The following is a 16505-nucleotide window of genomic DNA, read 5'->3' on the forward strand; positions in this document are numbered from 1 at the left end:
GGAGGCTATATTTGGGAGAAAGGTTTTACGGGCAGTGGTTCCTTCCATTTAAGTTCCTGCCTTGTCCCTCCCTTCATCCGTGTACTTTAGCTTTGGTATTGGTATCCCACAAGTAATGGATGATCCGTGGACTGGATACACCTTACAAGAGAAAACACAATTTATGCTTACCTGATAAATTTATTTCTCTTGTGGTGTATCCAGTCCACGGCCCGCCCTGTCATTTTAAGGCAGGTCATTTTTAAATTTAAACTACAGTAACCACTGCACCCTATGGTTCCTCCTTTCTCGACTTGTTTTCGGTCGAATGACTGGCTATGACAGTTAGGGGAGGAGCTATATTACAGCTCTGCTGTGGGTGTCCTCTTGCAACTTCCTGTTGGGAATGAGAATATCCCACAAGTAATGGATGATCCGTGGACTGGATAGACCACAAGAGAAATAAATTTATCAGGTAAGCATAAATTGTGTTTTTTAGGGTTCTTTTAGGTTGTGGATTCAGTAAAAAAAAAAAAAATGTTTATTATATCCCACCCTTTGTGTTATTACTCGTGGACTCCACACATTGGACATTAGTTCACAGAAGTAATGGATTGTGGAGTCTCACTGCCTGTATAAAATAAAACACCCAGGACATACTTGAAAAAAAGAGAAATCTCAATGTATCCTTCTTGGTAAAATATTTTATAAATAAAATAAATAAATAATTAATGCTCAACTGATAAGTTCATTTCTTTCTTGGTGATGTGAGTCTACTGGAACCCACTCTTTTCTTCTTTTTTTTTTCCATGTCCTATTGATTTTTCTACCTCTTATCCATGGCTATATGTTAGACTGAGATGCCAGTGAGGTGGGAGGGGTTTTATAGACCTCTTGGGGTTTGGAAATCTTTGCCTCCTCCTAGTGCCAGGGAAGAGTGATTCTCAGAAGCAATGGATTGTGGACTCTTACCACGATTAAATAAATTAATTTACTAGGTAAGCATAAATCTTGTTTTTGGATTTTAGTTCCTGCCCAGCAGAAGATAAAATAACCCTAACACTACAGGGCTTTGGCCCTTCCTAACCAGTATTTCCCCCACTAGCTTCCTTCAGTTACCATATGGAAATGCAGAAATTGAAATACAAAGAATTGGGGGGGGGGGGGACAGAACAAAGCATGACAGTTGAAGTGCAACTCATTGACTCATTGAAATATAAATGGGCAAACATAAATTAATTTATCAGGTAAATATAAATCTAGCTTCTTTTTTAAAAAAAATCATAAGATGGTTAGAGCCTGCAATCCATTACTTGTGGGATTAAATACCAAAGCAGTGAAGTCCAGGACCACCATAATGGGCAGGATAGAAAAAAGGCAGGTAACTAGTCAGACACAACTGCCAACAAAACTTTCCTGTGAAAAGCAGCACCAGCTGAGGCATAAACATCAAAATTATATAACTTAGTAAAGGTATGAACAGAGGACAAAGGCCTCTTTACAAATATTTTGCAGGGAAGCACAAAAAATGTGTTGAAGACATAAAAAAATGATTTTGTCATTTCCATTTAAAAGAAAGATCATGTACAAATGTCTGAATATATTGGAGCTTAGCAATTTTTCTTCTGTAAAATAAGAGACATAGCTTAAATCTGGCACTTCAAGAAATTAGCTCATAATCCCTGGTCCAAATGATTCTGGATGAACTCTTGGGATCCATAGGACTTCCAATGCTACCCCTTAAAATGGCACCAAGAGAAGTAGGCTTTCCATACCTTGAGATAAATACATCTAGTGAAGTCTTCCTAGCCTGAATCAAGGTATCAATCACCTTGTCAGGTAAACCCTTGTCTGCTAAAATCAGACATTTAAGAGCCCAGCTGTCAAAGCTAGAGCCTTCGGATCCAGGTGAAGAAACAGACCCTAAGGCAGTAAGTCCTTTTGAGGAAAAAATTACATCTCTATTAGATCTGAATACCACAAGCTATATTTCCATGCTTGTGCAATAAGAATAACCAATGCCCTCTTTGGATGGTTTATCGTCGCTACTCGTGAAAGTTCACAAGATGGGAAAAATTGTACAAGGAAGATTGCATGTAAGTTTAGTATGGCAGTTAGACTGGGTCAGTTGTGAAGAGATTATTTGTGAAAAGCAGAAGTTTGTGGGTGGAGAGACTAGTTGAGATTGCAGAGATTAAAGAGGAGACAAAGACAATAAAAAGTATGTGGGCAACAGTAATGATTTCAGTGGTGTAAAACAAGCCACACTGGACTCTGGAGTGAACCCACTTTACTATATAATAGTCTGATAGAAGAAACTAGGTGCCTGATGCTCTTTGACGCATGCCCATGATTTTGGAATGGGATTTCCACTAAGCTAGAGATCTGTATGTTATTTTTATACTCTCTATATATTTAATTATACTGTTTATTCGTCTAATTTAAATTACAGTTCCAATTACTGTCTACCTAGAATTAAACAATGCAACAACTGCAAGCTAATAAATAATCTTCCACGCACAATAACACCATTGTATTACGCATTAAATACATTTGCACGTGTGAAGGTTACATAAAAACAGAAACTTAAAAAGCAATTCAGCTATGAAAAAGCCTTTTTTTTATTTATTTATTAAAATTGAGTGAATGCTCCTAAATTTGTCCCCTCATTCGGGCATAGCCCCATCAAGCCAATCAGGAGCTATATTGAATTTGCAATTCAGCACTGTACATGTCCTATGATGCCTCATATTTGCTTTCTTTCTTGATTGTGGTGAGCAAAATGCACTGAAATAATAGTAGTGATGATGGAAATTTAGACTTCACTTTGCAATTATTTTTCTCAGTACAGGAAAATCTCAAATCCAGATAATGTTTTATGAGTTATTTTAACGAATAAATGTGAACAAAGAAAAGTATTTTTCTATTTTGCATCCACACAGCGGACAGTGATTTACAGTTATAGCAAACTCTGGAGTATTGTTAAATCAGATAGGCCCTAAGATTATCTAAATAAAAATGACCTGCAAGTAAAATAAGTTTAAAAAGTCAAAGAATATAGAGTAGTTTAGTGTCCTAATAAATCCAGGAATTTTCAATTTGATAATTATTTGCAATGTTTTTTATAAACTTTAACCAGTAATCTGTTTATTTTTCTTGATGACAAATGGTAGGAATTCATCTGTGAAATAGAATAAACATTTGTATAGATTTTTTTTCGGCTCTACTACATAATAACTTATGTGTCCCCAAAATTCTGTTTGAATTTCTGTAGGCTCTGGAATTAGGTGATAGCTTAAAGAATATGGCAGTGAGTAACGCAGGAGCCGAGAAGCAAGGTTGCCATCCATTTTATGAGTCTTTAATTGTGAATCCTTTTATTGCTAAAGTAAGTATATTCTGCAACATGCAGACCAAGCAAAACACCTTTATCTTTGGTGGTTTTGATAAAATAATTACACTTTTTTTCAAGTGAGTCTTAAATATATTTATTATCCAATTGATGTCAGCTGATTTTTATCAAATCACAACAGATGTGTTCTCATTGCTTCTTGTTTGGCTGTAACACGCTTGGAAGACAATTAAAGCTACATTTTCTCCTCTTTATCTAGAAAAATAAGGTTTGTATGTAAAGCTTGATAGAATAGAGGCAGTAGTGAGGCGTAATAGATGCTTAAAGAGATGTCAAGTGATGTGGCTCTGAAATGAGAGAGAAGGTGCACTTCAGAGAAATGTGCTAGAACAATAATATGTGCAGTTAGTGAGCGGAAGACAATTAACCCTTCCTGGTGCACTCCAGTGGGTGGCTGCTAAATAATACTGTCTACACATTGCCAAGCAAAATAATAAAATAAGGCCACTGCACAATAACAATTTTAAATAATTATAAGGGACTTTTGAGTTTACAGTATACAATGTGTAATTTAATGAAGTATAAAAGTGCAGACTCCAGACTTAATACTGCTTTATTCCATATTAGATTTCTGCGTGAGGCTTTGAATGCCGAAATAGGTGGCCGCTTGTGCTGTTCGGCTTTTTTCAGAGCCAGATTTACTCTTATAAAAGATCATCACACTGAGATGTACGCAAGTCCAGATCGTAGTGTTTTTGATCTTATAAAAGAATAAATCTGGCTTCAATAAGAGCCAAACGGCACGAGCGACCGGCTACTTCCACATTCAAATGCTCTTGAAGGATCCAAATGCACATATCTGAAAAATAAAGAATAAAGAAAAATAAAGAACACAAAGAGAGGCGCTTGTGTGTACCAGTAGATACAAGAGTTATAAGTAAGATCACTCACAACAGGGTTCTCATATTTGGTAGGAGCACTCAGACAGTGCTATTAGGCGCAGACTGGGTACTCAACAGCAACCCAGCTTGCTGATACTTCCAGCGTGTCACCAGGAACACCTAGAGCTCTCCCTTCTCATCCAGGATAGCAGGCTGCCAGACCCTGCAGTCTCACAGAAACAGGCAAATGTATCCAAAAATCCCACTCCAAGCAGGAACAGTCCCAGTGTAGATAATAGGGAGGAGGATGATGTGGTTAGTAGCAATGATCAGTTGCAGTTCCAGTTTAAAAAAATAGGTTTATTAAAAGATTAAAAAATTAAAAACAGGAACAAAAAGAAGGGGTATACATATACCCTCCTAATTTACATGCAACACATTTCTCAGCTGTAGTGCTGTTTCATCGGGCATATAAGGCATACTGATCATAGCTGTAATATATATATCTACCAAACTTAACAAACATGTTAATTATACACAATAACAAACACCTGGGGTTTTCCAAGGGGAGGAACCTCAGTTTATTTACCCTTCATCTATGGCATAAACTTGAAATGAACTCAAATGTATGTGTGTATATATATATATATATATATATATATATATATATATATATATATATATATATATATATATATATGTCTTATACTGTGATGTCAAAATAACAAGGGGGTTTTGAATAGAAATGTATGTGGAGATGTTTTCATAGATTCTTATTAAACAAAGACAGGTAAACGAATGGCATATAAAGATCAGACCGTAGGATCAATATGAAGTTTTTTTAGACTCAGTATGTAAAAAAGAGAAGAGACCGAAATACACAGATTGCTCCTTATATATAAAAGAATTTTAGAAATGCACATATCTATGTCACACAGACTGTGTATAATGCTCGTGGGATACTCTTCTATCAGACCGAACTCGACCAGTAGTCTTGTTATCCCGGCATCGAGCCAGAACAATCGGGAATATTCCAGAGCCGAGAAAGTTAGTAAGATGAGGAAGGCGGCACTCACCACATGCTTGACAGTCCCCAGTGGCAGCAGCAGAGTAGTCCAAGGACAAACCACTAGATTGGTCAGGCAGGCAGGTTTGGCAGAAGATGTCCAAGAGCACACCACTAGAATTGGAGAAAAAAGGCAGGCACTACTCGGGGGTTTAAAATAACAAAGGAAAACTTTTATTGATAAACATAAGCCCAACAAAACAAAAATAGGCTTAAAAATTACCAACAGCAGTACAGACGATAGAATGACACAGAGGGACAGACGGCCTGACGCGTTTCGCGCCCCCTAGTGGCGCTTAATCATAGGCTCTAATCATTGAGCCTATGATTAAGCGCCACTAGGGGGCGCGAAACGCGTCAGGCCGTCTGTCCCTCTGTGTCATTCTATCGTCTGTACTGCTGTTGGTAATTTTTAAGCCTATTTTTGTTTTGTTGGGCTTATGTTTATCAATAAAAGTTTTCCTTTGTTATTTTAAACCCCCGAGTAGTGCCTGCCTTTTTTCTCCAGTTTGTACCTACCTTGGGCTTGATCACCCTGGCTACGGCACTCCGGAGTCTCTGCTCTATCATTGGATAACCCTGATAACCCTGAGGTCTTTCTGCGGTTCCGGTTCCGGGTCAGTGCAGCCGCACGCCGTACTCCTTCTTCTACACACCACTAGAATGGTCAGGCAGGATTTGGCAACAGTATAGCAGTCCAAGGGCACACTACTAGAATGGTCAGGCATGCAGGATTTGGCAACATAAAATCAGTCCAGCAATTTAGGGGTTAACAGGCAGAGTAATCAGGCAAGCAGAGTTTCAGCAGTAGTAAATCGATCCAGCAATTTAGTGGTTAACAGGCAGAATAGTCAGGCAAGCAGAGTTCAGCAACAGGTGATCTATCACACCCAGCAGCACACAAGGTAACACCTATAATTGGGCAGTGATAGATCAATAAGAAGGGATTTAAATAGGTGCAGGATTCATCCCCAGGCGTCAGGACCGGAGAGGAGCGTGCGGCAATGACGTCAGTGCCACACGCCTCCGGACCCCACACAGCCCCTGGCAACGAACAGGGAAGGAGACGCTGCACCCCTAGCAATGGCTAAAACGGTGCGGTGTGACATTGTGACTGTACATTCATGTGACCTTTTTATAACAGTCTATAATTGGTCTCAGCAGAAGGTAACTGGTTACAACATGGCTTTATGGAGACTACAACTTTACACTTGTTTTTCATCTTAATTGGAGGAGAGTACACTGCTTCATTCATTACTTGTGGGAATTAAGAACCTGGCCACCAGGAGTAGGCAAAAACACCCCGGCCAAAGGCTTAAATACCCCCTCCCCACTCCCCTCATCCCCCAGTCATTCTTTGCCTTTCGTCACAGGAGGTTGGCAGAGAAGTTTCGGAAGATTCGGAGTAGTCTCTTATGCAGGGTAGTTCTCTTCGGAATGGGACTGGAGTTTTAATTAGTCCTGTCAGCCTCTCAGTGAGAGCATGGGTGAAGTTTAGAGTCCGGAGATGCAGGCAGAGTCTTTTTGCGAACCCATCCCGACTCAGTTTAACAGCTCCATTAGAAATCAGCGTTGACGTGTTTCGCTGCCTGCTTTTCTTCTCTCAAGTCCGTGTCAGGACCGATGCTACTACCCTATCATATTTGAAGAGCAGTGTTCCTTGTCCACAGCGTTAATTCTGGTAAGATCGTTTCATTTATATATATGTGATAACGCAAGAAAACAGGGTCACAGTGTGGCTCCTTTTATCTTTATAGAATCTAGTGTAATATCCTTGGAAGGGGGTTATGGAACGGGGGGGGGGATTTTTTTATGCATAATATTGTTTATTGTGTTTTCTGCTGCACTTGTGTGAGATGAGGCTCTGTCACTGTGGAACATTAGCGAGAGATTGAGGCCGGCTTTTTTTTTGGCGCGTCTCTCTCTCTCGATTGCAGGGGCGGTCCTGCATGCCACTCCATGTGACCGGGTGTGGCCTCTGTAACTTACTCTTTCTCGACCTGCATTTGGAGGAGACGAAAGCTGTTTCTTCTAGTCTGGGTCATAGGAGTGCCCCGGCCATTGGAATATAAAGGTGCCATTTATTAATTTGATCAAGTCCGTAATAAAGGCACAAGCTATGGAGGACTCTAATATGTTAGAGGATACTCCCTCTTCATCTAAACCTATTAACTGTGTATACTGTAAGGAGGTTCCAGTCAAACCGCAGACGCAACTCTGTTCCACATGCTTTGACAATATTGCTATATCAAAAAATAATAAAGTATTTAGTACGACTCAGCCTTCCACCTCTGAGGGTTTTCCGCCCTGCGAGGTGCGTTCCCTACAATCATCTGTGATTACGCATGCAGTTCCCCAGGGCACTACTAATCCTCCCGCGGGAGGGGTCCTTTGGCCTCCAGACTAAGCTGATCAGTTACAGGCGGCAGTTTCTGTGTCCGTAAATGTGTTGCCCCGTCCTACTAAGTGCAAGCGGAAGGTACGGCACTGCTATCCGTCTCGGGTCTTCGAGGAGGACAACTCCGACTTATCGGAGGATTACACTTCTGGGTCGAAATCAGCTACTTCTAGGCCTCCGTCCACGGAAGAACCAGATTTCAAATTTAAGATGGAGCATTTGCGTTTTCTGCTGAAGGTGCTTGCTACATTGGAGGTTCCGTAACCAAAACTCCCGGAGGAACCCTCGATCCCTACTAAACTGGATATGGTTTACAAGGACAGGGTAGTGCCTCAGACTTCCCGGTTCCTATCAAGACGGTGAACATTATTAATGGGAGAAACTGGGTTCGTCCTTTTCCCCCTCGTCTTCTTTTAAAAAGCTTTTCCCCATTCCGGACGTGCAGCTCGAACTATGGGTAACCGTCCCTAAGGTGAATGGTGCTATCTCCTCGCTCGCTAAGAGAACGTTCATTCCTCTTGAGGATAGCTCCTCCTTTAAGGAACCAATGGATAAAAAGATTGAGTCAATGTTGCGGAAGATAATCCAATTCACAGGGTTCATTTTCCAACCAGAGGCGGTGGTCGCTGCAGTGGCAGGTGCGGCTACCTACTGTTGTGACGCGCTATCAGCAATAGTCGAGGTGGAGACTCCCCTCAATGAGATTCTAGAACGAATCAAAGCCCTAAGGGTAGTGCATTAATTCATTTGTGATGCTAACATGCACAATATTCACCTGTATGCGGCTAAAATTGTGATCTGCTGACATGACTTCTAAGTCTACTCTTGCTTTCCCTACCATTCAAGGGGAAGGTTTTGTTTGTCCCAGGCCTGGATTCTATCATATCTACAGTCAGGGGTGGCAAGGGTGCCTTCTTGCCTCAGGACACGAAGGCCAAACCTAAGGGATCTACTTTTCATCCCTTTCATGCGGACAAGTCTCAGCGCCAGCAGCCTGCTGCAAAATCTGAGCAATCCAAGGGATCTTGGAAGCCAGCTAACACTTGGAACAAGTCCAAGCAGAACAAGAAGCTCGCCGAGTAAAAATCGGCATGAAGTGGCGGCCCCCGACCCGTCCTTGGATCAGGTAGAGGGCAGATTATCTATTTTTGCGAAGGCCTAGAAGGGAGACGTTACAGACCCTTGTTCCCTGGAGGTCGTCGCCCAGGGGTACAGGATAGGTTTCAAATCATATCCTCCCAGTGGCAGGTTCCTCCTGTCAAACATCTCTTAAAGACCAGAAAAGAGAGACGCCTTCCTGGGGTGTGTGAGGGATCTCTCATCTCTCGGGGTAATCGTCCCAGTCCCTCCGGGACTTTGTAAAGACTCTGGACCTAAAGGTCCTAAACAAGTTTTTGTCAGTTCCATCGTTCAAGATGGAGACGATCAGGTCAATTTTGCCCCTGGTTCAAGAGGGACAATTCATGACGACTATAGACCTGAAGGATGCTTATCTTAATGTTCCAATCCACAAGAATCACTTCAAACTTCTAAGATTCGCTTTCGTGGACCAGCACTTCCAGTTTGTGGCCCTTCCATTTAGTCTGGCGACTGCCCCAAGAGTCTTTACAAAGGTTCTGGGAGCTCTTCTAACAGTATCGAGAGCCAGAGGGATTGCAGTGGCTCCGTATCTGGATGATATCCTGATTCAGGCTCCGTTCTATAGTCTGGCGGAGGATCACTCGAGAGCTCTTCTCCTTCTCCTTTGGTCCCACCGGTAGAAGATAAACAAAGGAAAGAGTTAATTGGTCCCCAGCAACAGGGTGGAGTTCTTGGGTACGATAATAGATTCTTCAGCAATGAAGATATTTTTGACAGATCAGAGACATTGCAAACTTGAGTCCAACTGTCTAGCTCTTCAGACATCCTCCAGGACATCTGTGGCATGGTGTATGGAGGTAATCGGGCTCATGGTATCCAGCATAGATGTCATTCCGTTCGCCAGGTTCCATCATAGACCTCTTCAGCTGTGCATGTTGCAACAATGGAACGGCAATCATTCAGATTTGTCCCAACAGATATCTCTGGACAGACCGGTGAGGGAGTCCCTATCTTGGTGGATCCGACCGGGGCAGAGGTCTCAGGGGACAGCCTTTCTGAGACCATCCTGGGAGATTGTAACCACGGATGCAAGTCTATCAGGATGAGGAGCTGTTTGGGTTGCCAGAAAGGCACAAGGCAGATGGACTCGAGAGGAGTCGAGTCTACCTATAAATATTTTGGAACTTTAAGCGATATTCAATGTTCTGAGCACTTGGCCCACTCTGGGGTCATCCCAATTCATCAGATTCCAATCGGACAACATTACCTTGGTGGCTGACATAAACCACCAGGGGGGGGGGTGAGAAGCTCCCTAGCAATGAGGGAAGTATCTCGGATTCTGGACTGGGCAGAGACTCACAATTGTTTGCTCTCAGCAATCCACATTTTGGGTGTGGACAACTGGGGAGCGGATTTTCTTAGCAGACAGACATTTCATTCAGGGGAATGGTCTCTCCACCCTGAGATATTTGCCTAGATCTGCAGCAGATGGGGACGCCGGGGATAGATCTCATGGCGTCCAGACTCAATTGCAAGCTACCCAGATACAGGTCTCGATCCAGGGATCCCCAGGCAGAACTGATAGACGCCTTGGCAGTATCCTGGGACTTAAACCTAATTTACATATTTCCACTGTTGCCTCTTCTACCTCAGGTAGTGACCCGCATCAAGCAGGAGCAAGCTTCGGCTATTCCAATAGCTCTTTTGTGGCCGCAGAGAACGTGGTTTGCGGATCTAGTGGCGATATTGTCATCTCTGCCATGGAGGTTACCTTGTTGCTAGGATATGCTAGTTCAAGGTCCCTTTCATCATCAAAATCTCGATTTTCTGAGGCTGACTGCGTGGAGATTGAATTACTAGTCTTAGCCAAGAGGGGATTTTCGGAAAGAGTGATTGACAAACTTGTTCAGGCCAGGAAGCCGGTCACTAGACTCATCTACCACAAGGTGTGGAGGATCTACTTGTCCTGGTGTGAGGAACGAGGATATCCCTGGCATAAGGTCAGGGTATCTAGGATTTTTGCCTTTCTTCAGGACGGTCTGGATAAGGGTCTTGCCACGAGTTACTTAAGGGAATAGAACTCTGCTTTATCTGTACTGTTGCATAAGAAGCTTGCGGAGCTTCCTGACATTCAGTCCTTTGTTCAAGCTCTAGTTAGGATCAAACCTGTCTTCAGGAATTCGACTCCTCCTTAGAGCTTAAACTTGGTTCTTAAGGTTTTGCAGAGGGCTTCGTTTGAGCCTATACATGCCCTTGACATTAAGATTCTCTCATGGAAGGTCCTGTTGTTATTGGCTATTGCATTGGCACGCAGAGTTTGGCGGCCTTGCAATGTGAGCCTCCCTACTTAGTTTTTCTTGCTGTTAAGGCTGTTAAGGCTCACTGGCTTGGGATTCCTTCCCAAGGTAGTGTCGAGTCATGAAATCAATCAGTAAATAGTAGTTCCTTCCTTGTGTCCTAACCCTTCTTCGATGGAGAGTTTACTTCATTATCTGGATGTGGTTTGGGCCTTGAAGATTTATCTTCAGGCCATGAAGGAGTTCATTCAGACGTCATCCTTATTTGTTGTGTATTCTGGAAGGCGCAGGGGGCAAAGGGCCTCTGTTCCTTCTCTATCTTTTTGGTTGAGGAGTATGATTAGTTTGGCATATGAGACAGCGGGACACAAGCGGCTCACACAACTAGAACTGTGGCCCCTTTTTGGGCCTTTAAGAATGAGGCTTCTATGGAGCAGATTTGTAAGGCGGCCACTTGGTCATCCTTACATACTTTTGCATACTTTTACATACTTTGTTCAGAAATAGCAGACATATATGGCTTTAGCATTGCTTTTTGGTAATTAGAAGGCCGTTAAATGCCGATGTGCACCACACTTGTATTATGCAAAGCCGTTAAGGGGTTAATTATGTAGCTTGTAGGGTTAATTAATTGCTTTAGTGTAGAGATCAGCCTCCGACCAGACACATCCTTCCCTCTGATCCCTCCCTGACCCCCCTCAAACAGCTCTCTTCCCTCCCCCACCTCACAATTGTCACCGCCATCTTAAGTTTTTTTTAATATTTTATCTTCTTTTCTTTTCTTTTTACATATGATAACGCAATAAGACAGGGTTACAGTGTAGCTCCTTATATCTGTATGGAATCAATGGTTAATATCTCAGGAGGGGGATTATTGAACAGTGGGGATTAATCACATAAGTTTATTTGATTATGCTGCAACATGTGTGAGATGAGGCTCAGGCAGATGTTGGAACATACAGTACTTTAACTTTCGTTTTGGGAGTTGCATGCTTTTTTTACTAGTAAAGCAGGGGCGGTCCAGCATTGCACACCACGTTACCGAGTGTGGTCACACTTCTTTCCTCTGTCCTGACCATGCGGTTTACCGGAAAAGAAGCAGGTGTCTCTGTTTGGCATGGGTCATAGGAGTTGGTGAGTGCCCCAGCCATTGGGGGTATAAAGGTACCGTTTTATCTTATTAATCAATGGTCTGCTTTGTTAGTGCAAGCTATAGAGGATTCTGACGTGTTAGAGGGTACTCTCTAATACCTGTCTATATTGTAAGGAGGCCACAGTATACCCACCTGCTGAATTATGTTCCACATGCTTTGATAAAGTAATCATGTCAAAGAAAGTTAATATGTTTGATACCACTGAGCCTTCCACCTCTGAGGAGTCTCCGTCCCGTGAGGTGCATACCCTACAGTCATCTCCCAATACACATGCAGCTTCCTGTAGCACTCCTAATCCTCCATCTGGAGGGGCCCTTTTACCGCCAGACTTTACTGAGCAGTTACAAACGGCATTGTCTGTGGCCTTTAGTGCTTTACCTATGATGCCTCTGATGCTTCAGAGTGTGCTCTTTCTGGGTCGGAATCTGCTGCATCTAAGCCTCCAGCTGTGGAGGAACCAGACTTTAGATTTAGGATTGAACATTTACACTTTCTGCTGACGGAAGTTTTGGCTACGTTAGAGGTTCCAGAACCCAAATTGCCTGAGGAACCTTTGATTCCTAAATTAGATAAGGATCTATGAGGACAGGGTTGTAGCACAAACTTTCCCGGTTCCTGTAAAGATTGCAAACATTATTAAGAATGAATGGGAAAGAATTGGTTCTTCATTATCCCCTTATTCTGTCTTTAAAAAATTGTTCCTGGTCCCGGACTCTCAATTGGAGTTGTGGGGTTCCATCCCCGAGGTGGATGGCGCTATCTTCACACTCTGCTAAATGCACTACTATTCCGCTTGAGGACAGTTCATTGTTTAAAGAACCCATGGATAAGAAGATTGAAACTCTGTTAAGAAAGTTGTTTCAACATACGGGATATTTGTTTCAACCGGCTGTTGCTGTGGTTGCTGAAGCGGCTACCTATTTTTGCAACTCCTTATCTGAGTTGATCGAGGTGGAGGGTCCCCTCGACGTTATTCAGGAAAGAATTAAGGCCTTAAGGGTGACTTATTCTTTTATTTGTGATGCATATATGCAAATTATTCGCCTGAATGCCAAGGCTTCAGGTTTTTCTGTTCAAGCCAAGAGACAAAGGTGCTTTTTTACCGCAGGATAATAACAAACCTAAGGGACAAGGTCCTACTTTTCATTCCTTTTGTTTGGATAATACCCAACATCAGCAGTCCTCCACAAAGCCTGAGCAATCCAAGGGGACTTGGAAGCCTGCTCAGTCTTAGAATAAATCCAAGCAGAGCAAGAAGTTAGCCGAGACAAAGTCGGCATGAAGGGGTGACCCCCGATCCGGCTCTGGATCTTGAGGGGGGCAGACTGTCGCTCTTTTCAGACACTTTGTTTGGGGACGTGCAAGACCTGTGGGTCCTGGAGGTCATCGTCTTCAAGGCCAGAAAAGAGAGAAACCTTTCTGGGGTGCGTGAGGGATCTCTCCTCCCTAGAAGTCATTGTCCCAGTACCTCTTGCAAAAAGAGGTCTGGGGTACTTTTCAAACCTCTTTGCTGTCCCAAAGAAGGAGGGAACTTTCCTCCCGATTCTAGACTTAAAGTGCTTAAACAAATTCCTATCTGACCTCTCGTTCAAGATGGAGACGATAAGGTCCATCCTTCCCTTAGTTCAGGAAGATCAGTTCATGACCACTATAGATCTGAAGGATGCTTACCTTCACGTTTCAATACACAAGGAGCACTTCAAGTTCCTAAGGTTTGCGTTCCTGGACCAGCACTTGTAGTTTATTGCACTTCCGTTTGGTCTAGCTACTGCTCCAAGAGTTTTTACAAAGGTTCTAGGGGTTCTGCTTGCAGTGGCCAGGACCAGAGGTATAGCAGTAGTGCCATACTTGGACAATATTCTGGTACAAGCACCATCCTGCCGTCTGGCAGATGACTATTTGAGATCTCTTCTGTTTCTTCTTCAATTTTCTGGGTGGAAGATAAACATAGAAAATAGTTCTGTTATACACAGTACCAGGGTGGAATTCCTGGGTACTATAATAGACTCCATATCCATGAGTATATTCCTTACAGACCTGAGAGACGTTACAAGCTAACTTCCGCTTGTCTTGCCCTCCAGACCTCCTTAAGGCCCTCTGTGGCTCGGTGTATGGAGGTGATTGGTCTCATGGTGTCCAGCATGGACATCATTCCTTTTGCCAGATTCCATCTCGGACCACTGCAGCTGTGCAAGCTGAGACAGTGGAACGGCGATCTTTTGGATCTGTCTCAACAGATTTCTCTGGACAACCGGTCGAGAGGATCGCTCTCCTGGTGGGTCTGTCCAGATCACCTGTCCCAAGGGACATCCTTCTTGAGACCATCCTGGGAGATTGTGACTACGGACGCAAGTCTATCAGGATGGGGAGCTGTTTGGGGTGCCAGGAAGGCACAGGGCCTGTGGACTCGAGAGGAATCCCTCCTCCCGATCAACATTTTGGAACTTTGAGGGATCTTCAGTGCTCTGAAGGCTTGGCCTCTTCAGGGTTCGTCTCAGTTTATCAGATTCTAATCAGGCAACATAACCTTGGTGGCTTACATCAACCATCAGGTGAAACAAGGAGTTCCCTAGCAATGAGGGAAGTTTCTTGGATTCTGGAGTGGTCAGAAGACTCAACTGCTCACTGTCAGCGATCCACATCCCGGGTTTGGACAACTGGGAAGCGGATTTCCTCAGCAGACAGTCATTTCATCTGGGGGAATGGTCTCTCAATCCCGAGGTGTTTTGCGGAGATTTGCAACAGGTGGGGGATGCCGGAGATAGATCTCATGGCGTCCACGCTCAATTCCAAGTTACCCAGATATGGGTCGCGGTCCAGGGATCCTCAGTCGGAGCTAATAGATGCATTAGCAGTGCCTTGGAGGTTCAATCTAATTTACATTTTTCCGCCGTTACCACTTCTTCCCCGTGTAGTGGCCCGTATCAAGCAGGAGCAGGCATCAGTGATACTGATTGCTCCATCTTGGCCACGAAGGATGTGGTTCACGGATCTGGTCTGTCCTCATCTCCTCCATGGAAGTTACCTTGTCGCAGGGATCTACTGAAACAGGGTCCTTTTCTTCATCAAAATCTAGATTCTCTGAGGCTGACTGTGTGGCGATTGAACGCTTAGTCTTAGCCAAGAGAGGTTTCTCTGAGAGGGTTATTGACACTCTCATTCAGGCTCGTAAGCCTGTTACGTGTCACATCTATCATAAGGTGTGGAGAGCTTATTTTTTCTGGTGTGAGGAGCGTGGTTTAGTCTGGCATATGGTTAGGGCTACCAGGGTTCTTTCTTTTCTCCACGAGGGTATGAAGAAGTGGCTTTCTGCCAGTTCCCTGAGGGGACCGATTTCAGCCCTTTCGGTTTTGCTGCACAAGAGGTTCGCAGAGCTACCTGACGTGCAATCTTTCGTTAAGGCTATGATTAGGATTAGACCTATGATTTAACGCTCCACCTTGGAGTTTGAATCTTGTTCTTTAGTTTTTACAACGGGCTCCTTGTGAGCCTATGCATTAGGTTGACATCAAGTTGTCCTGGAAGGTTCTTTTTCTATTGGCTATTGCGTCGGCATGCCAAGTTTCTGAAATGGCTGCCTTGCAATGTGAGCCTCCTTATCTGGTGTTCCACACTGATAAGGCTGTCCTACGCACACGCTTGGGTTTTCTACCTAAGGTGGTGACTGATCGTAACATCAATTAGAAGATTGTGGTTCCTTCTATATGTTCTAATCCTTCTTCTGCGAAGGAATGTTTACTTCATAATCTGGATGTGGTTCGAGTTTTGAAGTTTTATCTTCAAGCTACTAAGGATTTTAGGAAAACTTCTTCCTTGTTTGTTATCTATTCTGGGAAGCTTAAGGGTCTCAAGGCTTCTTTGATTTCCTTATCTTTTTGCTTGAGGAGTGTTATACGCTTAGCTTACGAGTCAGCGGGACTTAAACCTCCTCAGAGGGTTACGGCTCATTCCACTAGAGTGGTGGCTTCCTCTTGGGCCTTTAGGAACGAGGCCTCTATGGATCTGATTTGTAAAGCGGCTACCTGGTCCTCCTTACATACTTTTTCAAAATTCTACAAATTTGACGTTTTTGCTTCGGCTGGCCGCTGAAGCAGCTTTTGGGAGAAAGGTTTTACAAACTGTGATGCCCTCAGATTAGGGTCCGCCTTTCCTTTATCCCTCCCGTTATCATTCAGTATCCTCTAGAGCTTGGGTATAGTTTTCCCAACAGTAAGGAATTATGCCATTGACTCTCCTCATATTAAGAATGAAAATATAAATGATGCTTACCTGATAATTTAATTTCCTTCTGTATGAGA

At 43.3% G+C, this 16505-nt stretch overlaps 1 protein-coding gene across 3 annotated transcripts in view; it reads left to right on the forward strand.

The window, feature by feature from the left end:
• The window catches only part of NBAS (NBAS subunit of NRZ tethering complex), a 1903611-nt gene that overhangs the window by 1106871 nt on the left and 780235 nt on the right, over nt 1–16505 (forward strand). For 2 of the 3 annotated variants that reach the window (XM_053709663.1, XM_053709665.1), the window contains one exon: nt 3254–3367. The exons of the other annotated variant lie outside the window; for it this stretch is intronic. In XM_053709663.1, the coding sequence (XP_053565638.1) occupies nt 3254–3367 (114 nt within the window). The remainder of the gene's footprint in view (nt 1–3253; nt 3368–16505) is intronic. 3 annotated transcript variants of the gene reach the window in all.

This window comes from Bombina bombina, chromosome 4 (genome assembly GCF_027579735.1).
Source record: "Bombina bombina isolate aBomBom1 chromosome 4, aBomBom1.pri, whole genome shotgun sequence".
Lineage (NCBI taxonomy): Eukaryota > Metazoa > Chordata > Amphibia > Anura > Bombinatoridae > Bombina > Bombina bombina.